Source organism: Pleurodeles waltl, chromosome 4_1, assembly GCF_031143425.1.
Source record: "Pleurodeles waltl isolate 20211129_DDA chromosome 4_1, aPleWal1.hap1.20221129, whole genome shotgun sequence".
NCBI classification, from domain to species: Eukaryota; Metazoa; Chordata; class Amphibia; order Caudata; family Salamandridae; genus Pleurodeles; species Pleurodeles waltl.
The window spans coordinates 326560621-326586409 of record NC_090442.1 but is presented as its reverse complement, the minus strand read 5'-3'; the positions used below and the strand labels follow the sequence as shown (position 1 = coordinate 326586409).

Here is a 25789-nt window from a genome sequence, read left to right as displayed (position 1 = left end):
AAGTCTGCCCATTCTAGCCTATGAAGGCCATTTACTTCAGTGAGGGAAAAACGAATTTGGCTGTTTTTACCTCACCAGGGCTTATAAATCTATTTTTATAAAGTCCCTGCTTATAGTTACATGGCACCCAGCCCTAGGGGCACATAGGGCACACCTTAGGGGTGACTTATATGTAAAAATAAGGTAGTTTAAGACTTTGGAAGTACCTTTAATTCCAAAGTCGAATTTGCATATAACTTTAATTTAAAAGCAGCCAGCAAGGCAGGCTTGCTTTTAAAATGACACTGGGCACCTCAGCAATGCACCTAGGTGTGCACCACCTATGCTGTGGTCCCTAAACCTACATGCCCTACCATATACTAGGGACTTATAGGTAGGTTTACTTAGCCAATTATAATTAGCCTAATTTGCATATCCATTTTACACAGAGCACAGGCCCTGGGACTGGTTAGCAGTACCCAGGGCACCATCAGAGTCAGGAAAACACCAGCATAAAGTGGAAAATGGGGGCAAAAAGTTATGGGGCCTCTGCAATCAGCCCCAGTTTCTCACAATAGGGAACCCCGGTGCTATCCAAATCAATACCCCTCTGGCAAAGGATGAAGTACCCCAGCTTTAAACCCGTCCCGCCCATCTCCTCTCCAGGCGTGATGTGTCCTCTGGAGTGATGTGTGTTTCTTGTAGAATAGCTATGTGAATGTGGTGGCGTTTTAGAAAGGCGTATATCCTGTTGCGTTTGATTATTCCAGCCATACCTTTCACATTCCAGGTTATTATGTTGTATATCTGTTCTTTATGTGTCGTGTTAGGTAATATGATTTAGCTCCCAACCATTCGGACCAAGAAATCGTGCTCCAGTTATGAATGCCACCCTCCCCCCACCGCAAAGCCCCCGCCCCACCCGAACGCCTTGGTCCCCGTGGTGGGGCCGCCGCGACCCCGGGAGAGGGGGATAGACCCCAGGTTAGAGAAGAGAGGAAAGGAAAGAAAGCTAATAAAAAAGTTTATTTCGGGAAGGGCCCGATTTCAAACAGGGTGGCACAACCGGTGCCTAAGATGAAGTCCAGGTTGATCGGTTCCATACGGGTACCATTCAGGTGTGGGTGGGGCATGGATTGATTGAAGTGCGGCGCCCTTTGGCCCACTTCCAGAATGATTCCTTCCCAGCATGGTCCTGCGGTTGGGCGTGAAACACAGCAGCAGAAACCCAGAGTCCCCCGAACCGGCAGCTGATCAGTCCGTGTCGCGAGGCATTCGGAGTCAAAGGTGAGCATCCATTGAGGGGGGGGACCCCAACCCCCAGTGCAGCAGGCTCCGAGAGTGTGTGAGGGGCGCCCGCCCCGAATGCTCAAAGTTCGTCTGCTAGTCGTGGGGTGAGCTCGGGGCCCATCAGAAGGGGGGAGGTGGGTAGGCTGGTCACGCTTCCTGGCGAGCAGACGTCGTCGGGGTCTGCTTCGCTCCTGGTGTCTGTTAGTGAACTGGTGAATGTGCTAGCCACCCTTAGGGTTTGTGCCTGGTCCGCTGCCATTTGTGATTTGGTTAGGTGTGTCGTGGTTTTTGTTTTTTTCTTCTTTCTGGAGCTGGAGGTGGTCCATTCTTCATTTGTTGCGTCTAACTTAGCTGAGTCAACAAGACCTTTGGCATGTATCCATGTAAAGGCGTCCACGGGTGTAGGGAAGAATAAAGTTTTTTCATCGCTGATTATACGTAGGCGGGCTGGAAACATGAGTGAATAGGTGATACTGTGTTCACGTAACAATTGTTTGATCTTGAGATATGATGCTCTTTTACGTTGCACCTCCATCGTATAGTCTGGATAGGCTGTTACGTTACTGTTTTCCAGTGTAATTAGATCCGAGGTTCTGAAGTGTTGGAGGACCAAGTCTCTGTCTCTGTAATTTAGGAACCGCGCTATCAGGGGGCGAGGTGGTGCTCCCGGGTGCGGGGGTCTGCCAGGGATTCTGTGGGCTCTCTCTATCACTAGAGCTTTGGTGGTGTCTTGTGTTTTCATTATGTCCTTCAGCCAGTTCTCTAGGAATTCCTCGGCGCCAAGTGATTCTGTGCGTTCAGGGATGCCAAAGAATCTGATGTTGTTACGTCTTGAGCGACCCTCAGCTTCCTCGGCTCGGCGTTGCAATTGCGTTAGGTCCGACTCCATTTGTAGGATTTTAATCTTCATGCTTGCTACTTCAGGTTCGACAGTTTTCAGCGTGGATTCAGCGTTGTGTACCTTGTCCGAGAGTTTGCGGTGGTCAGCGCGGAGCAATGAGACTTCGAGAGCCGCTGCGTCAATTTTGCCCTCTAGCGAGGTTTTGGTGTCCATTTTTGCTTGCATGATTTTGTCAAACTGTAAGGAGTGTGTACGCAATGTTTCGCTCAGTTGGAGGAGTGTTGTTGCTTGTGGTTCAGGGTGACTTGCGGGTGAGGAGCAGGCGCCATCCGTGTGGGTCCCCGGTTTGGGGTGTTTCGGTTTGACCATGGTGTAGGCCTATCGAGGCCCCTTCCGGACTGCGCCCGAGCTTGGTTTGGGTGAGGCTGAATGAGGACACCGTGAGGTTGGCCGCGGGACCCAAGTAGCGGGCGGGAGGCAATAGTGGTGGCAAGGGGGCAAAGAGCACTGTGGGGATTATCTTCACTGGGAGGCTGTCGAGGATCAGTTTAATGTGAAGACAAGCAAGTTACTTGGCGGGTGGACAGAGGAAAGTCCTGCTCAGCTGTTGGGCGCAGCTACGTCAGCTGAACGAATTATATTAGTTCCACCCCCCTGGGGCTCCTTGCCTAATGCACAACCTGTGCGTGCCAGCCCAGCTCGCCCAGCTCACCTTCTTGCTTGTTGGACTTGTGCGGTTAATCTTGGGTCTGTATGCAGTGATATGCGTTTCATTTCTTTCCAGGGCACTTCCCCTGTGTTCAGCTGGAGCACGCGCCGGTTTCCTGCTGTGGGCATTCGTTTTTCTTAGTTGATTTGATGGGACGTCTGATGTCTTTAATTGCCCCTTTATTTCTTCTTTTTTTTTTTTTTTCCCTCGCCCTTTTCTTTTAGTATTTCTTTTCTTGCTTTTCTTTCCTTTCATTTATTTTTTCTTTTCTGTTCTTCCTCCCTTCTTTCTTCCTATCTTTACTTCCTCCACTGGCTGCTTTGTTTAATTTTTCCTCCACTGCAGTTATCGCACCTCCGCCGATGGGGCGCGGGTCCCTGCCCGCAACGCCGCAGCCTCCGTGCCCCCGAGGGGGAGTCCTTCCCAGCCGAGACCGCCCGGGGCCTTCGCGCACGAGGCCTCGTTCACGGGCCGGGCCCCAGCGCAAGAGGCGCCCGACCGGCGGAGGCTGAGGCACAGGCGCACCCGGAAGGGCGCGCCGTGTCCGTAAGTGAGCCGCACCGGCAGGGAATCCAGGGGGGGGGGCAGCTCCGGGTCGCCGATCCCTCGGCGCCTACGTTCCTGCTCCCGATCTGGAGCCGAGGCCCCACAGCCGGGGCGCGGCCGGGCCATGAGACGGCACCCGCAGAACTCCTCGCGCATCGGAGGCGGCGGCCCCGGTGACCGCCGCGAGGAGGTGCGGGCATCCTACAGCCGCGCACAGGAGGACTCCGGGAGGGATCGGATCGAGCGGTGCACGGAGGCCAGGCGGCCCCCGACCCGGGCAGCAGGGTCCGACGGACGAAGGCACCAGCCGCGCCGCCGTTCCTGTGCCCCCGGCGGCACCCCCGGGGATCGGATTCCGGGCACGAAAGTTTCTGGAGGGTGCCCCTGCTCGGAGGGGGGTCTTCCCGCAGTGCTACGGACAACAGAAACCACGGTAGGGGACAGGATACATGTCGCTTGGCGGGCCGTGAGCGGAGCTCCTGATTCAGGCGTCCGCTCCGGTAGCCATCTTGACCACGCCCCCCCAGATACTTTTCAATGCTAACGGTGTTTTACCTGTTTACAAAAGGATTTACGACTCTTTTGCTTTTAAAATTAATAATTTGACTTGTGTATGTTGGATTTTTGACATTTTGCTCTTGTTGTGTTTAGATGAATATTTTCTATTTTTCTAAACATGTGTTGTGTCATTTTGTAGTGTTTTCATTAAGTTACTTTGTGTGTTGGTACAAATACCTTACAACTAGAACTCTGAAGTTAAGCCTGCCTGCTCGTGCCAAGCTACCAAGCGGGTGAGCAGGCGTTAGCTGAGGTAGATTCTCCTTTACCCTGACTAGAGTGAGGGTCCTTGCTTGGACAGGGGGTAACCTGACTACAAACCAAAGACCCCATTTCTAATAGTTAGAAAAGTAATGTTTGATTTCAAATGAACTGTAATTTTAAATTATTTTCAATATTAAAGTTGGATTTTAGGCCACAATTCTGCAAATTAAACTTTTACAATGTTTGGCATTTTCTTGTCCTAACAATTTGGTGTCTTCATCCTGTGTCCTGGGTCACATGACTGTGATTAGAGTCACAATTAGTTTTTGTGTATTACTCCTAGACAGTAAGACAAAGGGGGACTACTTGTTAGCAGGGTGGGCCATCCTGCTAGGATGGGAGGGGCTAAGCTTTTCCATGCCCCTCTTACATTTCAAAGGGCTGCCTTCAGCAAGCTCACAACAAAAACTTGACAGTCTCCCTTTGTCCCCCTGGACCTCTTGAGGGCTGGGCAGGAGGAGAAAGGACATTTCCAGAACCAGATGGGGGCAGGGCCTAGACGTTTCACTCATCTCAAATGCTGGCACCAGGAATACCTATTGGACTCTCAGACCAACTTTCCAGTACACTCCTTGACCTGTGGAAGGGCTGAGAAGGAATGCCTTGTACTCAGAGGACTTCCCTACTGCTTGAGGTCTACCTTGTTTCTCAGTGGACTGCCCTGCTCCTACAGAGGACTGTCCTAATGCATGAGACCTGTCTAGATCCTCAGAAGACTCCACTGCTGCTTGAGGCCTGCTTTGCAGCTTGAAGGAGAGAGGACCATCTCCTTGTTCCTGGAAGGACCTGAGTAACTCAAAGAGTCAGGTGGCTACCTGCTATAAGTTCCAGAGGTGTCCTGGCAACTGTCCAGCCATCCTGCAATAACTGGACCTGCAACTGGACCTGCCTGAGCCCTCTGTCCCCTGCTACAGTGAGTCCCTGATCACCAAGATGTGCGTCCCCATTTCCTGGATGCTTGGCTGGCATTAGAGTGCACTCCTCTGGAAGAAAAGGAGAAATCCTTAAACTTTGAGCTCTTCATGACCTGTCACATTCACGCAGACACTCTGCTGCCCACAATGACTCCTAACGTGGAGCTACTCTTCAAATGTGCAGTCTGCACTTCGCGCTACAAATACAACAACCCACAGCGACTGCCAGTGTGAAGCTCTAGCAATGACCAGCCCCAACTCCAGACCTGCTCATCACGCTACAGAGGTGCCCATCTGAGATGCTCTCCTTGCTGCCTCCTCCGCCTCCGTGAACTGGACTCCTTGCAATGGATTTTGAGAAGGTACATTTTTCAGTGGGACTAATGCACTCCCTGTATCTGGCCTGCACTTCATTGCAGTTGGCCTAAACTTGTAACTTTCACCTGGTCTAGTACAACTAGACCGCAAGTGGCACTTTGTGCCTTTAGGCACTGTTAGAAATGGGGTCTCTAGCTGACAGTCGGTTTGCATCTTGTCCAAGTAGGGACCCTCACTCTAGTCAGGATAAGGGAGATACCCACTCAGATAACCACTGCTCACCCCCATGGGTAGCTTGGCACAGGCAGTCCAGTTTATCTCAGAAGCAATGTGTAAAGCATTTGCACAAAACACACAGAAATAAGTGAAAACACTACAAAATATCACCACACCAGTTTTAGAAAAATAGCAAATATTTATCTATATACAAAAAGACCAAATACGATAAATATCCAAAATACAGTAATAAAAATATGAATTCTGCAAGATTTACTCAAGAATACAGTTCCTTGAAGTCGATAGCTCCACCTGGGCTATCACGGCATCGTGATCAACAAAACCAACAGTTCAGGCCGGCCGCAGTGTTGCGGGCCAGCTACGGTGTCGGGAAGACCCACAAACAGTACCTTGGATTTGCAGGGTATTGTGATCCTCGCGGTGAGCTCCGGAGAGCGGCGTCGCTAGCGTTGCGGTGTCGGTTCCAGAGTCGGTGCAGGAGTCATCGGGCCCTTGAGGTCACACGTGTTGCGGATCGAACTCCAGGCTGATGACGCGTTGATGGCGTTAGGGCTCTGGTGCGAAGTGGGACAATGCGACATGCTTTGCCCACAGGTCACGGTGCAGGCAGCGGCTCGATGACGGCATCCAGCGGCATCAGTGAGACCAAGGCTGCAGTGTGAAGCGGGGCGGTGCGACGTGCGGTGTCCACAGGTCATGGTGCAGGCAGTGGCATCATTGGTAGGCCCAAGCCAGTGGTGCGGGACGGGACAGTGCTTCGTGACCCTCACGAGTGGTGTCCACAGGCCACGGTGCAGGCAGGATGCCTGGTAATGACACAGGAGTTGATGGTGCTGGCGTCAGTGGACTGGGGCCGCGGTGCAGGATGAGACAGTGCTTCATGTACCTCACGAGCGGTGTCCACAGGCCACGGTGCAGGCAGCGGCACTGGTGTTAGCAGGAGTGGCGTTGTCGGGGATGCCCAGGCTGTGGTGTGAGCAGGCAACTCCAGAGTGTGGGGCCCACAGGTCGCAATGCGAGTAGCGGCTCAGTGAAGTCATCTAATGACTGCGTCGGGGAGACCAGGGAACACACTAGTACATGTCCTACCTTAAACATACACCGCACCCTGCCCATGGGGCTACCTAGGGCCTACCTTAGGGGTGTCTTACATGTAAGAAAAGGGAAGGTTTAGGCCTGGCAAGTGGGTACACTTGCCAAGTCGAATTGGCAGTCTAAAACTGCACACACAGACACTGCAGTGGAAGGTCTGAGCCATGTTTAAAGAGCTACTATTGTGGGTGGCACAACCATTGTTGCAGGCCCACAAGTAGCATTTGATGTACAGGCCCTGGGCACCTGTAGTGCACTTTACTAGGGACTTACCAGTAAATCAAATATGACAATCATGGATAAACCAATCAACAGTACATTTTACACAGAGAGCATATACACTTTAGCACTGGTTAGCAGTGGTAAAGTGCCAAGAGTCCTAAAGCCAACACAAACAGGTCCGAAAAAATAGGAGGAAGAAGGCAAAAAGACTGGGGATGACCCTGCAAAAAGGGCCATTTCCAACAGGCACTAAAAGTACAAAAAACTTTGGAATTGCATAACTCTGGTTCCACTAATTGAGTTCTTGTTGTCCAGGTTTCATTTTATGTATTAAAATGTTCTCTTTTTCTCTAAACTGGTGTGGGATTCTTATTCTGTTGAATTTGACTTTATTACTGTTTGTGTGCTGCCTAAATAATTTACATATTGCCTTTAAGTTGAGCCTGAACGCTTTTGTGCCAAGCTACCCTTTTGTGGTTTACTGTGAAAATAATTGTGGTTGCTTGAGAAGGTTATTCCACCCCTCTATCAAAACCAAATTTCCTACACTATTGTAATTCTATCTTAATACCCCTATGGAAAGCTGTGTGATGCTCTTGGCACTTATATGCACTATGCAAAACTAAAAGTAGCTTTCTCTCCTTAGGAAACTAAAGAAGTTATTTAGAAAACTGAAAGATGAAAGGACTGAGCAGAAAGAAAGTGAAGCAAGTAACACTCGGCAACCACAGCAATGGGATATTGACTATGCTCTGGAACCTTTCACTGGCTTGACTCCTGAATACATGGAAATGAGTAAGATATACACTTTGATTTGCATTCATGTCTGTGAGAAGCAGAGATGTTTTTTTTTTTCTCATGGATGTCATTTTTGCACTGCTTAATGAAACCTTGCCTCATGATTTTCTGGTATATGAAATGTTTTTCTTATAGTGCTTCATGCCACACTTCTGAAGTATTTCAGAACTGCAGATAACAAGTGTTCCTACTGCCCAATTTAGTTGGAGTCAAATTGCCAACCTCAGCAGGATGGATGGTCTTGCCTGAGATTCGTGATTGCGACCTGCGTATCACAGCAGGGCGGTCATTCTGACCGCCGCCCGCCATGCGGTCACAGCCATTTGGCCGCTCCGCGGTCAAAAGACCGCACAGGCCATTCTGGCTTTCCCGCTGGGCCGGCGGGTGCACACCAAAGGAGCGCCCGCCGGCCCAGCGGGAAAGGCCCTGCAACATAGAAGCCGGCTCCGAATGGAGCCGGCGGTGTTGCAGGGGTGCGACGGGTGCAGTTGCACCCGTCGCGATTTTCACTGTCTGCTAAGCAGACGGTGAAAATCATGCTGGGCCCTGTTAGGGGGCCCCTACACTGCCCATGCCAGCCGTAAAAAATGCCAGAAACAGGGTGGCGGGAAGGGGGTCGGAATCTCCATGGCGGCGCTGCTTGCAGCGCCGCGCCATGGAGATTCAGCTCAGACAGGGGAAATCGGGCGGGAAACCGCCGGATCCCCTTTTCTGACCGCGTCAGAATGGGCAGGGAAGCACCGCCAGCCTGTTGGCGGTGCTTCCGTGGTCATCCACCCTGGCGGTCGATGACCGCCAGGGTTGGAATGACCCCCCAGATGTCAACAGCAAGCAAAGCCTTACTGAGCTAACCTACTTGCATATAATCACTCTATAATACACACTAACAGATCATACAGACCTAAAGCAAGGGTATTTACACCTTTAATATTGGATGCTGTGCAAAGTATTTTTGCTTTTATTTACCAGATAGATATGTATATTCAGACGTAAATGTATATTCCGAGTTTAAATATCCAAAACAATAGGGTGTTTCTGCAGCTTGCTGACCACTGTTAAGTTACATTTCGACACAAGATTTCTTTTTGTTTTCTCTTTGAAACATTTTAGGCAGCTAATATGAGCCAAAGCTCTAAGGATGACTAAATAGTATATGTACTTCTCTGTTAATGCAATGTTTTATTTGTATTTATTTTAAATAGTAAATCAGTGCAGGACCCAAAGATGTTCTCCCTTTGTCACTGTTGTCCCATCTCTCTCTCAGTCCTTCATTCACCCTTTTCTGGAGCTCTGGGTAAAAATCTCATGACGGAAAATAAATCCCAGTCTCTAGAAATAAGTTCTGGTGCCCCCACCCAGAGACGTTTTAAGGCATGGGCAAAGTGGGCCCTGGCCCATGTCCCCATCCTTTCAGTGGGGGGCTTCTGATAGAGCCAACTCTGTGGCCTTGAATTATTCCTAAACAGATTGTTTTAAATATTGTTTCCCTTTAATTTATGTGTAATGTGAGTGGTGTGTGAGAGTTATTACAGATAGTTTTCAGAGGAATGTTGTGTTTATGTTTCATGCAACATCCATAAAAAGTTTCTTTTAGGCCAGGACTTCATATATGAAAAAATGGGAAGGTGTAACAGAAATTATTTGCAGTAATATTAGTGACCTGCTGCCATGTCACAATACTGAAAACTACACATCACTCTCCCTGAATATTAGAAGTAAACTCATTTAGTGAAGCATGCGTGTGCAGTGTCTGTGACCTGGCCAACGAGAGCATGACAAAGCTGAAATTGGGTCATAAATTCAAGGCTGTTCCAAAAGTTGCCCCCAAATACGTTTGCCCGGCAGCCCCCAAAATCCTTAAAATGCCCCTGCCATCATTTGCAATCACATGCACAAATTAAGCACTTCCCTAATATAATTCAATATGTCCTTTATTCCAGGGGCGACGTCATCTGCATTTTCAACATCAATGTAGCTAAGCCTTTCTTGCTTAAAGGTCAAGAACGAAGGGCAAATCAGCATTTCCATGTTAGAGAGTGTTTTATTGGACACAAATAGATGAGACCATTGATAGTGTAAAATACAGGCGGAAGTGTCGCTATTGTTCCAACCCTGAAAGAAGTGCATGCTTAGAATGTCTGTAAACCGCCCTCATTATAGGTTTTCCCACATTCTATGGACGTATTGTTCTGGGTAAAATTAATGTCATGATTCACTGAGCTTGACTCACTGCCATGCTCATATTAGATTCTGAATCATGGGCGTCTCAGAGTTCAAAGCTTGGAAAGATGAGTTTAGATTTGGAGTCAGTGAGTTCGCATAGTTACTTACTCTGTGTTGACACGCCAAAAGTGCTTAATTAAGCGATAGAAAACTTCTCCCGAGAGATAATCAGTATTTAGCTAGTAGATAATAGTAATAGTTTATATTCATTCATTTAAAGTGATGAAAATTGTGCAACTAATTAAGATATAATATTGATACACTGACCAGGATATAGTGAATTTGCTATTTGCTGCTTGAAAGGAGACTCCCCTATGGTATAAAGCAAGTTCTGAATTAAGCTTTCCTGTTAATTGGATTCTGGTAAAAGAATCATACAGTTATAATGTTTATTTAGACTGGCAGGCTCTAATGGTTTCTATTCTGAGAGGTAAGGTGGAGTTTGCCTTGATTTAAAAATGCACTTAAAATCACTTAGGGCCTGATTTAGATTTCGGCGGACGGGTTACTCGGTCTCAGCAGTGACGGATATACCTTCCGCCGAAATATAAATCGTGATGTCCGTCTTCCGTTGTGATGGAGCAACCCGCCGAAATCTAAAACAGGCCCGAAGATATTTAACACGTGAACAGTATTTCATTTTTTTAATGATATGAGCAGATTCTCGATCTTTTTTTGTAATTTTCTAGGCAAGCAGCACTGACAGTAGCCATTCCAAAAATTAAAATGTTTACAATGCAATACAAGTCACATTATGTGAAAATATTAAAAAGGAAGATACATTTGGACATCATAATTGTGATAGAAATGTAGTCCGTTCTCGAGGTTTTTCAACAAATCTCTTGACTATTAGTTTTTTTCTTCTTATTTTAATTGTATTTTTACTGGGTTTGAATCAGACACAAGATGAGCTGCAACTCTCTGCTCTCTTTCCAAGTGACTATAGCTGTTCGTATAATTGTTGGGACGTTTCGAGTTCAGTTATGTTTTTATTTAAATGGTGAATGCTTACGATATAAAAAGCATACAGTCCTGTTCCTAAAACTCCCATACCTTTAGATTGGGTTACTTCATAACTGACATTCGTCCTATGCATTTCTAATCGTAAGCATAAGTGTTCTATTTTAGAAGCTGACCTTCGAATCCTTCTGTCCATTTTTTTCTGAGGATTAAATGGAAGCCTTCTATTCTAGGTATATTTCTATTTCAATGAATTCATAAAATGATTCTTGGCATGTTCATTAGTGCTACAACCATAATACTAGTTTCCTATTCTTGACAGACTTCTTTTGTACTGTGTGTCTACCTCCAAGAATAAATTGCACAGTCGGTTCATCACCAATTTATGAGGGTAGGAGGGATAAAGAAATGACTGGACCGTAAGCAAGGGAACAGGCGGGGAAAGGTCATAGTGAGCACAGTGTGTAGGACACTTTCTTATATGGGCATGAGTGAAGGGGTATATTATGACAACACACCCATCATCCAAACCAATACCTAGGTCTGCATCTCACAAGAATAGAACGCTTAATTTTTCATTTTTTTAAAAATGTGCAGCTACAGTTTTTCTCTGAAGCCCCCTGTCAGTGATAATGAATTCACTGAATACACTGGATTGTCAAATTCCACAACTGTCTAATCTCAATCACACCTTCATCTTCTCTACCATCCTAAACTTACCATCACTTTATCCTACTCTTGCAGATTGTTTTTCATCTTATCTTTCTCTCATTTTCCTATGTTTGTATTCCTCTTTTATCCTTTTTTGCTTTTATTTTGGGTCAACGTCTTATGATCAAAAAGAAGTCTAGGTTCAATGGTGGAGTGACAGGAGGAGAGGCACCTGTGTCCCTGAAAGAGGTAGACTAGTGGAGCGAGAAATAGTGGTGTTTTATCACTTTCGGAGACCCCACTCTCATAGTTCATTAGCTCACCTACCTGAACAATCGCCACAGCAACTGGTGGTGAAAATCAAGCATATGAGGAAAGCCTGGTGTTGAACCAGCACCCATCACAGGGCCCAACCATGAGCCCACCTTGGTTGTGTTCGTTTGGTGGACACTCTTAAACCATAAAGACCACACAGCAACCTACACCAATTGCTTGTTATGGCAGGCAATTTATGGACTATGTTAAATACTGCACTTGCTGTTTTCCATCTCTAATGTAACACCGGCCTAGATGAACCAGCTCCACAGAGGAAAGCTGCTAGAGACATGAGTGTCAGATGTATTGTGGCCCACTAGTCATACTCATATCACTTCTTGATCACAGGCAGGTCTGAGTAGACAATATTGAGGCTGCTGATCTGCCACACAACAGGTCTTTTGCGGGATGCGGGTGGTCCCATTCCCACAAAATCATCTACAAAACTTCCCTTGACCTGTTTTCACCTCAGCCTGAGGCATTTCCGGTGATTACATATGTACTTGCAGCACCCGGCTCTCCAGCTTCTATTATCGGAAGCACCCATGAGCAATACAAAGCCATTTTAAAATACTTTGAAAGATGCCCGAGATCACCTCAGAAAATATGATGAAAGATCTTATTCATTGGACCAGCTATTGCCAGTTTAGACCATAAAGTCACAGAAATATAAGATGATGTAAAATCCAAGATAGTGAGCATCACAATGTTCAGTAAGAGAATGGATTGTGCTGAAAAACGTTTTAAGGCAGTTGAAGATCGACTAAACAAAATATTAGATTGGAGATAGGATATCGGGATTACGAATTGAAAGCTCAAAGAATTTGAGAAGCATTCTTGCTGCAATAGCATTTGAATTCATGGGGTGGAAAAAAGCGGAAAAATATGATTTCAATGGAATTCTAACAATGTATACAATGAAAGCGTTACTACAATGAACATTGCAACATGGCATATTACAGCACTGCTATGTACAACGAAAGGCCTTTTTCAGTACTTTAAAAATGCAAGATTTTACACCACAGGTAAGTCTTTCTTTTAACTTAATATTTATTAGGGGAATGAAGGGGAATTACACCAATGTAATTAAATTTACGGGTTCAGGGGTGAGTTCAATTATTGGTTGGGAAGGATTTTTAGGGTCAGGGATGGGTAAAAATACGGGGTAGTAAAGGTTCTAAGAGATCTTTAGGGTTTGGGTGAGGGTAGGGATAGTAAAGTGTTTTTAGGGTTTAAGGCTGCTTAACATGTGAGACAATAGGGGTTTATGGGGTTTATGGGTGGGTAAGGATACTGGAGGTAAGGGTTTTAAGATTTTTTGGGGGTTGAGAGAATGGAGAAGGTTCAGATAGTGAGGGTAATAAGGGGGTTCGAGGGTTTACGGATAGGTAAAGGAATAGGTATGGGGTAAACAGGGGTCTAAGAGTTTTAAGGGTTCAGGGATGGGTAAGGGTACCAGATGGTAAAGGTATGTTGGGATTCAGATGGGTAAGGGTACAGGGTAGTTGAGGCTTCTAGTGTTTAGGAATGGGTAAGGGTATGGAGTAGTAATGGTTTTATAAGTTTTTCAAGGCTCAGGGGTGAGCAAGGTTAGGGGTTAGTAACAAGCTTTTACCGTTCAGGGTTGAGTAAGGGTATAAAGTAGTAACAGATTTAAGGGTTCAAGGAAGGATAAAGGTATATGGCATGGACTCTTAAGGGTTTAAGGATGGAGAAGTATATACATGTGTATGGAAAAGTATATATAATCAGGTGTTACAACAATAAGTGCGTTGTAAAATACCACAATGTAAAAAGGAGCCAAAACCCTACTTTCCAGGGCCCAGGAATGGAGAGGTGCCTTTTGGGGGTCAGGAGCAGGTTGAAGATGGTTCGGTGCAGCAGTAGGCGTAGTGTGTTGGAAGTTTATTTTTGTTCTTGAGACTTCAGATTAACAGGAGGCAAGCCAATTGTGCATTGTTGATGTGTTTCTGTAAGACTGTGCACAGTCATGATTGTTCTGTATTGTAACATGTATTGCAAGGTCACTGAAGCATGTGGCACTTGTTTAATACCAAGCTTAACCTCTATATGTGTAGTATTTAGGTTCCCCTGAGGTAGGTCCTCAATTACGTTGGTTCTCACCAGTGTATTAGCCTGACCTGTGGTTTCATGTTATAGCTCACCTTCTACATTTTGGTTGGTTAGTGTTCCTATTGAAAAGGCAGGAGACTATGATTTCTTTCCCTGAATTATATTCAACACCCAGGACATAATTGTGGCCACAATTAGGTTTTTGGTTGAGGAGGGTGAAAAGTCTTCTCAAGCAACAACCACAATCCCTGTCAGAGTGAACTACAAAAGTCACCTGATTAACCTTTGCTGAATCCCCTTGTAGCTTTGCACATAAGCAAGCAGGCTTAACTTAGACGCAAAGTGGAAGGTATTTTTACAGCACACAAACAGTACTAAAGCAAGAACACTACACAAGAAATTTTTTGTAAAATAGCGAACTTTTCAATTAATAAAAGGACAATAAAATGAATTCAATCCAATCAGTAGAACCAGAGTTTACGAATTTGTAAATGTTTTAGTGAAAAATAAACACTAAAAGATCAAAGTGCTAACTGCAGAAATCTAGCTGCATGAGACGTGGGCAAAGTCAAAAGTCATGGTTGACTGAGATGGAGTGCAGTTCAGATACATGTGGTGGTCTGGGCCTGTCTTGGCTTACCTTGGACTTTTGAATAATTATTTAAAGAAAAATGCCTCAGAATGTAAAGTTTAGCATGCCAAAGTAGCCAACGGTGTCCGAGGAGGAGGTGTCATTATCGGGGAGCTGCTGGATGAAGCTGTGCTGAAGATTTCTATGGTCAGACTTTGTCACTTCTTTGGAAGTCAAAACTCTACAGTGGTATGAAGGTGCTAGCTGTAGCCCATGAGGGTTCCACAACACCAGATGCCCTTCTGAAGAGGCCTCGCTGAACAGGATTTGCTACAGCGGAGAAGAATGTAGCAGGAGCTACTCCGAAATTAGGTTGACTGGCGATGCATTTTGGGCAGATTGGTGCACAAGTAGTTTCTGTTTCAGGCTTTTTGGGCACCTTTAGCACCTCTTCCAAGTGTCCAGGAATAGTGTGCTGGAGGCAGCACCTCCGAACTGTAAGTAGGACAGGAAACAGTTCTTCCCCTCCCATCCTGGTAGGATGACCCATCCTGCCAACATCTAGCTCCACTTTGTCTCACTATCTGGAACGAATACACAAAGGCCAGCTGCCAACTATTCACAGTCATGTGACACAGGATGCAGGCACTAAATGGTTAGGACAAAAAATGCCAACTTCCTAAAAATAACATTTGCGGAATTGTGACTTAAATTCCTACTTTACCATAAAAATTGATTTTAAATTGTAATTCTTAAGAGACCAAGCATTACATTCCAATTTAGCACTTATTAATGTGTAAAAAGGTAGCACAATATTAAGCTATTTGGAGAAGTAGGGCTCACAGTAGGGAATAACTTTTTTTTTATCCAACCAGGACATATAAAACCTAAAAGTGCATATCCAACTTATTAAATACATTGCACCCAGTTCTATGAGCCATTTGGGGCCTAACTTAGTGGCGAATTACACGTACTAAAAAGGAGGTTTAGGCATGCAAAAGGTTTATTTTGGCAAGTCATATTGTCAGTTTGATACTGCACACAGACTGCAATGGCAGACCTGATACATGTTATAAACGTCCCTTCTCTCATTTAAAGCAGAATATGAATGGCGACATTTTGAATGAGTTGAAAAAGCTGGACGATTACTAACCTTCCAACTACATCAAATGGAGCCCCAGGGATTGGCTAATCATGCACCCAGTGCAGAAATGTTTGCATTTGTTTATCAGAATTTATATTGTTCAGATGCAAGGGACAACTCAGTGGAAGTGGAAAACTTCGTACGCATCTGAAACTGCTACCTTTATTAGTGGAAGGGAGAAGGGTGATTGCTCTTGGGAGAAGACAATACCCTAGAAGAGAAGGTTGAAGCTTCATGTAGCCTTTAAAGATGCTATTCAACAGACCCACTCAATTGTGGCAGATACCAGTCAATCTCCTTAGTTAATGTGAATACAAAAATATTGGCAAAAATCCACAAGTAGGCTCTGAATCTATCTTCTCCTCAGGGAATCACAGGTGAACATTGGCACATCTCATGTGGTATTCAAGGCATCAGCCATGGGATGCTGTTGCACTGTTCCTTGATTCTGAAAAGCTAATCACCCAGATTGAATTAGGAGTATCTCTTTGGGATTATGGTCAGTGAGTGTTTAGGAGAAACCTTATTCTAAAGGTGGGATGGTTATATGAAGACCCTGTGCCACAGGTCAACTTAAAATAATTTCTCTCTAGATGGTTGCAATTAGGAGAGGTACAGGCCAAGACCACCCTCTGTCCCACAGTTTTTTCTCCTAGCCCTGAGCTCCCTCTCAGCAGCCATTAAACAATTGAAAGGCATCTAGTTCATGCATACAACATTTGGACATGTGAAGTCTTTCGTGTATGGATAGTATATCCTGCTGACATTGACATGAATAGGCACACCCTTGCTGACTGCAATGTCCCCAATTAGCTCATCTTCCTGAGTTCTCGAGGTACAAAAATCAATTGGGGAGAATGGGAGTCATTACCTCCAACTTGCAACACTACTTTTGCCAGCCTCTGTTGATACTATTTTCACTGGGTGGGCAAAGGTTTGTGACATCTCGGTGTCCTGATGAATTGAGGTCTATAGGGGACGACAGAGGACAACCTCAAATCCTTAATACTGTTGTTGCGTAGGCTCTCATTATTCTAACAAGACTACTGGATTTGAACGGCAGAATCGCCTGCGGTGTGGGGAGAGACTGAGTCTAACCCACTACAGGAGACACCTGTCAGCCTAATCCGGGTTTTTCTCCGGCTAACTAGCACTGCCTCATCTCTGCCCAAGAGCAGGGATGATTGGGCAGCCGAGCGCATGACACAATTGTCTCCTCAGGGAAATAGTGGTCACTCAGATCGCATCCGTTTCTCTCAGTTACCTTAGTCTCACATATGCAAGGACAGTCAGAGGCAGTATATGTTTCAATAAGGTTTTAATGAAGCAACTGCATCTTAGATAATAAAGCATGTACTGTAATAACCAGGACAAATCAAATCAAATCATAAATATTTATAAAGTGCGCTACTCACCCGTGCGGGTCTCAAGGCGCTAGGGGGAAGGGGTTACTGCTGCTCGAAGAGCCAGGTCTTGAGTAGTCTCTGGAAAGCGGAGTGGTCCTGGGTGGTCCTGAGGATGGTGGGGAGGGAGTTCCATGTCTTGGCCGCCAGGTAGGAGAAGGACCTCCCACCCGCAGTGGTGCGGCGGATGCGAGGGACGGCGGTGAGAGCGAGGTTGGCGGAGCGAAGAGGACGGGTGGGAGTGTAGAAGCTGAGGCGGCGGTTGAGGAGTTCGGGTCCCTTGTTGTGGAGGGCTTTGTGTGCGTAGGTGAGGAGTCGAAAGGTGATCCTTTTGTTGACGGGAAGCCAGTGCAGGTGTCTCAGGTGGGCGGAGATGTGGCTGTTGCGGGGTATGTTGAGGATGAGGCGGGCGGAGGTGTTTTGAATTTGTTGCAGACGTTTATGGAGTTTAGCGGCGGTTCCTGCATATAGTGTGTTGCTGTAGTCCAGGCGGCTCGTGACGAGGGCGTGGGTCACGGTCTTTCTGGTGTCAGCGGGGATCCAACGGAAGATCTTTCGGAGCATTCGGAGGGTGAGGAAGCAGGAGGATGATATGGCGTTGACTTGTTTGGTCATGGTGAGAAGTGGGTCCAAGATGAAACCGAGGTTGCGTGCGTGGTCTGAGGGGGTCGGTGCAGTGCCAAGGGCCGTGGGCCACCAGGAGTCGTCCCAGGCGGTCGGGGTGTTTCCGAGGATGAGGACTTCTGTTTTGTCTGAGTTCAGTTTCATACGGCTGAGTTTCATCCAATCTGCGACGTCTTTCATTCCATCTTGCAGGTTGGTCTTGGCGCTGGTGGGGTCCTTGGTGAGTGAAAGTATCAGTTGAGTGTCGTCAGCGTAGGAGGTGATGATGATGCTGTGTTTGTGTCGGCGAGGGGGCTCATGTAGACATTGAAGAGTGTCGGGCTGAGCGAGGAGCCTTGTGGGATGCCGCAGATGATCTCGGTGGGGTCTGAGCGAAAAGGTGGGAGGTAGACTCTTTGGGAGCGGTTGGAGAGGAAGGAGGTGATCCAGTCCAGGGCCTGTCCTTGGATCCCGGTGGAGCGGAGGCGGGATATTAGGGTTCGGTGGCAGACGGTGTCGAAGGCAGCCGAGAGGTCGAGGAGGATGAGGGCGACTGTTTCTCCGTTGTCCATCAGGGTTCTGATGTCGTCTGTGACTGAGATGAGGGCGGTTTCTGTGCTGTGATTGGCTTGGAATCCGGACTGAGAGGGGTCGAGTAGGCTGTTGTCTTCAAGGAAGTTGGTAAGTTGCTTGTTGACGGTCTTCTCTATGACTTTGGCGGGGAATGGGAGGAGCGAGATGGGGTGGAAGTTCTTCAGGTCGCTTGGGTCCGCCGTAGGTTTTTTCAGTAGGGCGTTGACTTCAGCGTGTTTCCAGCTCTCGGGGAAGGTAGCAGACAAAAACGAGCTGTTGATGATGGTCTGGAGGTGTGGGGCGATGATGTCGTCGGCTTTGTTGAAGATGAAGTGTGGGCAGGGGTCCGAGGGGGCACCGGAATGGATGGAGTTCATGGTGGCTTTGGTCTCTTCCGTGTTGATGTGAGTCCAGGCAGGTTCTGTGGTGGTTGGCTGGGTCTGGTGTCCGAAGCTGTCGTGTAGGTCGGTGATCTTACGATGGAAGAAGGTGGCGAGGGAGTTGCAGAGGTCTTGTGATGGCGTTGGCGTTAGGGTTGGAGAGCTCTTTGACAATGTTGAAGAGTTCTCTGCTGTTGTTGCTGTTTTTGTCCAGTCTTTCTGTGAAGAAATTTCTTTTGGCAGCACGGATCAGTTGGTGGTGTTCGCGGGTAGCCTTCTTGAGGGCAGTCATGTTGTCTGCGGTGTGGTCCTTGCGCCAGGCTTTCTCGAGGGTGCAGCAGGTTTTCTTTGATTCCTTAAGGGTGTCGGTGAACCAGAGAGTTTTTTTGGTGTTGGTCTGTCTTGGGAGGCGTCTGAGGGGAGCGAGGTTGTCTGCGCAGTTGGTGATCCAATTCGTGAGGCTGAGGGCTGCGTCGTTGGGGTTGGAGGAGAAGGTGGGTTGGTTGTCATTGAGAGTGGAGAGAAGCTGTTCCTCTGGGATTTTGTTCCACTGTCGACGTGGGATGGGTTGTGTGCGGAGGTGGCGAGTCTCGCGTCGGAAGGTGAAGTGGACACATCTGTGGTCGGTCCAGTGTATAGCTGAGGAGTGGCTGAAGGATATGTGGTTGCTGGCGGAGAAGATGGGGTCTAGCGTGTGTCCGGCGATGTGGGTGGGGGTGTTCACCAGTTGCTTGAGGCCGAGGTTGGCGAGGTTGGCGAGCAGGGCGGTGGTGTTGGGGTCGTTGTTCTGTTCCAGGTGGAAGTTGAGGTCACCGAGGAGGATGTAGTCCGGCGAGGCAAGGGCGTGCGGGGAGATGAAGTCAGTGATGGAGTCGCTGAAGAGGGCGCGTGGTCCAGGGGGTCGGTAGATGAGAGTTCCTCTGAGTGTGGTCCTGGGGTCGGTGTGGATCTGGAAGTGCAGGTGTTCGGCGGCAAGGGGGGTGTCTTCGGTGGAGGTGGTGACGTTGATGGAGTCCTTGAAGACAATGGTGATTCCTCCACCTACTTGGTTGGTGCGGTCTCTCCTTGAAATCTTGTAGCCGTCGGGGATGGCTATGGCGATGTCGGGGGCCGAGGAGGCGTTCATCCAGGTCTCAGTGATGAAGGCGACGTCCGGTGCGGTGGAGTCCAGGAGGTCCCATAGTTCAACGGCGTGCTTGTGGACGGAGCGTGTGTTGATCAGGATGCATTTGAGGTGGTTGTTGGCGCGTGGGCTGGCGGGCGTGGTGTTTTCGCGGTGAAAGGTGAGTTTGCAGGTGTGACATACGAAGGGTCCGTGGGTGCGTTTCGGGTTGGCTTGGAAGCAGGTGCTGGAGCGCCCCGGGTTGAGGGCGTGGAGGGTGACGGGGTCGTATCGATGCTGTGGGGTTTGGGAGTGCTGGTGGCCAGGGGTCGTGGCGCTGGGCGCGGTCCAGGTGTGGACGGGCGCAGACGGGCTAGCCTTTGGCGTGCCTTCGGCGCGCCAGTGGCGCGGCCGCACAGCGGCCGCCATAAGAGGGAGGAGGGGGGGGAGGGGTCAGCTGGGGGCAGGGGGTGGGAGTGGGCCGACGAATGGGAGCAGGGTGTGCAGGGGCGAGCAGGTGGTGGTGGCGGGAAAGCGGAGGGTGGGGGGCTCAGGTAGAGGGGAGAAAAGATAGGGGAGGGGGGGTTTAAAGGTGGCGGGGAGTTAGGAAGAAAAGATAAGAAGATAGGGGAGGGGGGTTTCAGAGGTGGAGGGGAGTGAGGAAGGTCAGAGAGAGGAGTCAGGAGCAGAAGAGCAGAAGAGAGAGGAGAGAAGAGCCAGGAAGAAGGTAAAGAAGAAGAGGAGCGAGGAGCAGAAGAACAGAAGAGAGAAGAGAGAAGAGCCAAGAAGAAGGTAAAGAAGAAGAGGAGCAGAAGAACAGAAGAGAGAAGAGCCCAGAAGAAGGTAAAGAAGAAGAGGAGCAAAGAGCAGAAGAGAGAAGAGCCAAGGAGAAGGTAAAGAAGAACACAGAAGAAGAATACAGATGAAGAACACAGAAGAAGGACAAAGAAGAAGAAAGCACACGCAGGTCGCGGTGCAGAAGAGAAGGAAGAAACACAGATGAAGTACAAAGAAGAAGAATACAGATGAAGACGGAAGAAAGCACACGCAGGTCGCGGTGCAGAAGAGAGGGAAGAAACACAGATGAAATACACAGAAGGAGAGCACAGAAGAAGAACACAGATGAAGAATACAAATGAAGATCACAGAAGAAGGACAAAGAAGAAGAGAGAACACGCAGGACGGGGTGCAGGGAAGAAAGAAGAGCACAGAAGAAGAACACAGATGAAGACAGAAGAAAGAACACGCAGGACGGGGTGCAGGGAAGAAAGACGAGCACAGAAGAAGAACACAGATGAAGACAGAAGAAAGAACACGCAGGACGTGGTGCAGGGAAGAATGAAGAACACAGATGAAGAATACAGATGGAGAGCAAAGAGGAAGATCAAAGATGAAGAGGGAAGCCGGAGAAGAGGTGAGTAGCGCGGGGCAGGGCGAGGGGCTGGGCGGGGGGAGTACTTACTGTGGTTTCGCAGGAATTGCTTGGAGGGTTCAGGAGCCTGGGCTGGTGGAGCTGCAGCGGCAGGGGGAGCGACCTACCCTTGGGTCAAGGGTCGCTAACTCTGAAGCATGACAGGATTAAAATTGTGTCAAGCAGAGTGAAGCATAAAAATAACGCTACCATATTGTCACTAGAATCATTAGACTAATTTCTACCTAGGCTGTATTAGATCACAGCATGTTAAGCTCTGGTTCTGCCCCTCAGGTTCCCCTGGGAAGATATCATCCCTCATACCTGAGCAAGAGGCCTGTAGTCTGCATAAGCAGCTGTAACGAAGCATTCAGCAATCAGCATACAATCGTGGTCATCTGGCTGGAATCTCACTCTAACGTGTATGGGACATAGAAGTGTTTTTATAATAAAACAGTTGATGTTCTGAACAAATGTCCCTACCTAAGGATGTGTATGTTTCTATGAATACCAGAGACAAAGCGTTACCACGTTTACCGGCAACCTATCTTACTGCAGCCTTGAAAAAAAGCACAGAGGGAAATAAATGTCTTGTTTAGGAATGCTGTGCTGTCCTAGGCAAAGTACAGCTAGATAGAGAGAAATAAAACAAGACTGCAAATGTGGCTATTGTTTAAAAAAAATAAACAAAGGTGAATAAAATATATCTAGCTGAAAGTGCACAGCACCAGGCCTAGTTGGTTAAGATAACGTGCGTGGAGCTATAACTAAAATGGCTACACAACACTGTGATCCTGAAATTAGTTGATAAGGTGGACATATCGCAAACTATCACTATGAGGATGAGTTAATGTGTTTAAAATGACAGTACCATCACATTCAAAGTAACTATCTCATGTTACCTCTTCTTGTTCACATAAGAACTCTTATTGAAAATAGTTGATGATATTGAGGCATTTATTTGGGGGGAGCAGAAAGCAATGCAACCATTGAAACCTCTTAAGCAGTAATGCCATATTATGTCTGGGGGGCTTTGATTAACCCACATGCATAGTTATGACTTAGGTCACAAACTTTGACTGTTAGTCAACCCTTTGCTACAAACTGAGTTACCACTGTTTCTAGTGTGAGCATGTGCTTGCACAGCACATGAAGGTGCCAGTATTCATGAAACGTTGTTAAAAATGACCACATTTTCCTAGGTAACTTTACTTCACACTGGGAACTTCAAAGCCTAACTGCAGAAAGGAACACTGGGGAATCAACAGAGAGTAGAGCAATACTAGATATGGGGCTGACATTTTCTGCATAACAAACTCTGGCAATTCCATATTGTCATGTTAGGCTCACCAATATGTAAACCTTAATCAAAATATCTGCTGTTTTCAGAGGCAATTGGTAGGGCTCAGAAATCTAGTTAAAAAACTACACAGACAATAAACCATTGCCAGACCTTGTGGAAGTGTCATTCGAGACACTGCTGTGGGACCTAACATCAGTAAAACTGGTGATTTGTCAGTCTAAGATAGTATAGTAGATACAGCTGCTGAAGTGAAGTCAATCAGACTCCAGTTCAAATTGGAAACATTGGAATAGAGGCTAGAAGTGGTGGAATCCCAGACCAAGCTCTAGAAAAGAAGTCAGGGCTGGGGTAAGAACTATGGAGTTTCAGATTAAGGACAGAAGAAGCTAGTAGGCTTGAAAGGCAGACGTTGATGAGAAAGGCTTAAGGGATTGCCGGAAAGAGTGGAAAAAAAAATATTTTGAAGTTTTTGCTGCCATTGCAATGTACATTTTGCCATTCACTGGTGTTACAAGAGCACACAAAATCCATTCTCCACACCCCAAATACACTGTATCATGCCCTCTGGGCTGTTTAGGGCGTTCCCAAGAGGTGACCTATATGTACTAAAAAGGGAGGTTTAGCTCTTGTAAAAGGTGTATTTTGTCAGGTCGAAATGGCCGTTTAAAACTGCACACACACGCTGAATGAGCAGGCCTGAGACATTTGTAAAGGGCTACTTAACTGGGTAGTACAATGAGTGCTGCAAACCCACTGATAGCATTTAATTTCCGGGCCCTGGGTACATGTAGTACAACTTTTCCAGAGACTTACAAGTAATTTAAATGTGCCAATTCAGTGCAAGCCAGTTTCACCATATTTAAGGGAGAGAGCACAAGCACTTTAGCATGGATTCGAGTCCTAAAACCAGCAAAAATGAAGTCAGCAAAACAGGAGGCTGGATGGCAAAATGTTGGGGGAAAACCATGCCACTGATGGCAGGTCCATCACTTCCCTGACTCCTCAGTATAATCTGGACTTGTGGAAGACTCAGAAGGACTGCTGTGCTTCTCTGCAAGAAGGACTGCTACTCTGTTGCTCTGCTGCCTGAGTGAAGGGCTGGACATACTCCCTGAACCCCAGATCATTAGAGTGACTCTGAGGGCCAGTTGGCTGGCCTCCTGATCAGAACCTCAGGGACAATAAATGCTCCAACCACCTTAAACATAGCACATGGACTCTGTCTGCTGTAAGTTCCACCCCTCAAGTGGTGTCACCCAAGTCATGGACCCTTCCAAGTGGGTCTCAAGGTGCTCTACCAGTCCAGCTGCTGTCCTGTAAAGCAGAACCACCTCAGCGCAATGCATCCCTGACGCCGAACCTCACATCACAGACTGCAGTCTCCTCAGGACTGCCTCTGTGTGAGGCATCCCCAACGCAGGAGTTCACAACACAAGCACCTCATTGACAGCATCCTTGATGATGACTTCACATTGCAGCCTCACTGCTCCTCTGAACCACCGCTACACAATGCAATCTTGATGCAGGATATTGTAATTCACAGCAAATGAGGATTCACTGTAATTTGTTCAGACAGTCTAACTGTGTCCCTGCATCTGGCCTGCGCTCCCTCATGTTCAGCCTGAACTTGTGGCTTTTATCTGTTCCAGCATGACCAGATAACCCCATTTGGCACTATGTGCTTCCAAGCACCGTTTTCACTTAAAATCTTTCAAATTGCATATCCCTGATTTGGATTATTGTTATTGTCTCAAATAATTTATTAATGTTTACCTAGAGTAAACTACTTTTTTAAATTGGTGTGGGATTTTTCTTGTGTTGTTATTTTTCACTTTATTACTGTTTAAAATGCTGCATAAATCATTTATAAGTTGATTTTAGGTTACGTCTGACTGCTTTGTGCCAAGTTGCAAGAGGTTAGTATTGGGTTTCCTTGTGTTTCACCCTGACGTAGGTTGTGGTTGCTGGTTGAGTAGGGTTTCACCCCCCCACACCAGTAACCCAATTTACAACAAGAACCTTCTGCAGGTTTCCACTCACAGAGGTGCTTGGAATTTCCTGCCTCTCTGCCCCGGCCCCATATTGACTTGGGTCACGATGGGCTAGTGTCAACTCCTTTGTGAGTGTGCTCGGACTGAGCCTTTGTGATGTGCAGGTTTGGTAGATGACAGTCCCTCCCCCTCCATCAAGTCAGAGATGGTCCATCCTGCCAACACCTATGCTCCCTTGTCCCCCTGTCTGAGACCAACATAGAAAGACCAACTGCCAGGTACACCTAGTCATGTGACCTACGAAAGAAGCTGCAGACACCACATAGTTATGGGAAGAACACGCCCTCTTTCTAGTAAAATTCAACTTTACTAGGAATGAGTTTAAATTACAATTTTTTGGACACCAAACTTGACATTCCCAACTGCTCCCAATTGAAAGATATCAATAATTAATGTAATTAATTAACCCAATGTCATCCAACGGGAGAGCCAGGCCTTGCAGTAGTAAAAAGCACATTTAATTTAAGAGTTTTTCACTTCCAGGACCTGTAAAACTTAAAAGAACACATTCAACTTTTGAAATACATTGTCCCTGCCCTCTGGACTGTCCCGGGCCTACTCTAGGGGTGACTCATATCTATTAAAAAGGAAGTTTTGAGTCTGATAAAAGGTTTAGTTCGCTAGGATAAAATCACAGTTTAAACTGAACACACAACGTTTTGCAATGGCAGGCATGAGATATGTTTAAAGGGCTGCTAAATTGGGTTGCACAATCAGTGGTACAGGCCCAGTAGTAGCAGTTAATCCACAGGCCCTGGGCACATATAGTGCCACTTTACTAGGGACTTACAAATACATTAAATGTGCCAATTCCCTGAAAGTCAGTTTCATCATATTTACTGGTGAGAGCACAATCACTTTAACATTGGTTAACAGTGGTAAAGTGTGCAGAGTCCTTAACCATCAAAAACAAGGTCAGCAAAAGCAGGAGGACAGAAATAAAAAAGTTGGGCAAAAAGCCCTCCAAGTTTGTCAGGACCAACAGTATTTTTATTAAAATGTGTTTTGTGCTGGCTGAACAGAAGCTGGATATTCATCTCACCTCCAGAGGTGTAATGCACATTCCAGGCTGAATAGTACTGTCTATTGTTGCCAGTGGTTGCAAAGTTGAGACATTTGTTGATATATTGGTGGACTTGGACCTCTCTCAAAGGACACCCCCAAACCTTTTACTTTCACCCGATCTGTTTTTTGAGTATGTTTTTGTTTGCATTAGGACTCTGTGCACTTCCCAGAGGTTGAAGACCTGCAGGAAGAG

The 25789-nt window shown here is 46.9% G+C and overlaps 1 protein-coding gene across 2 annotated transcripts in view; it reads left to right on the top strand.

The window, feature by feature from the left end:
* The window catches only part of ANO2 (anoctamin 2), a 1564866-nt gene that overhangs the window by 1436536 nt on the left and 102541 nt on the right, over positions 1 to 25789 (top strand). For both annotated transcript variants that reach the window (XM_069228438.1, XM_069228439.1), the window contains one exon: positions 7617 to 7765. In XM_069228438.1, the coding sequence (XP_069084539.1) occupies positions 7617 to 7765 (149 nt within the window). The remainder of the gene's footprint in view (positions 1 to 7616; positions 7766 to 25789) is intronic.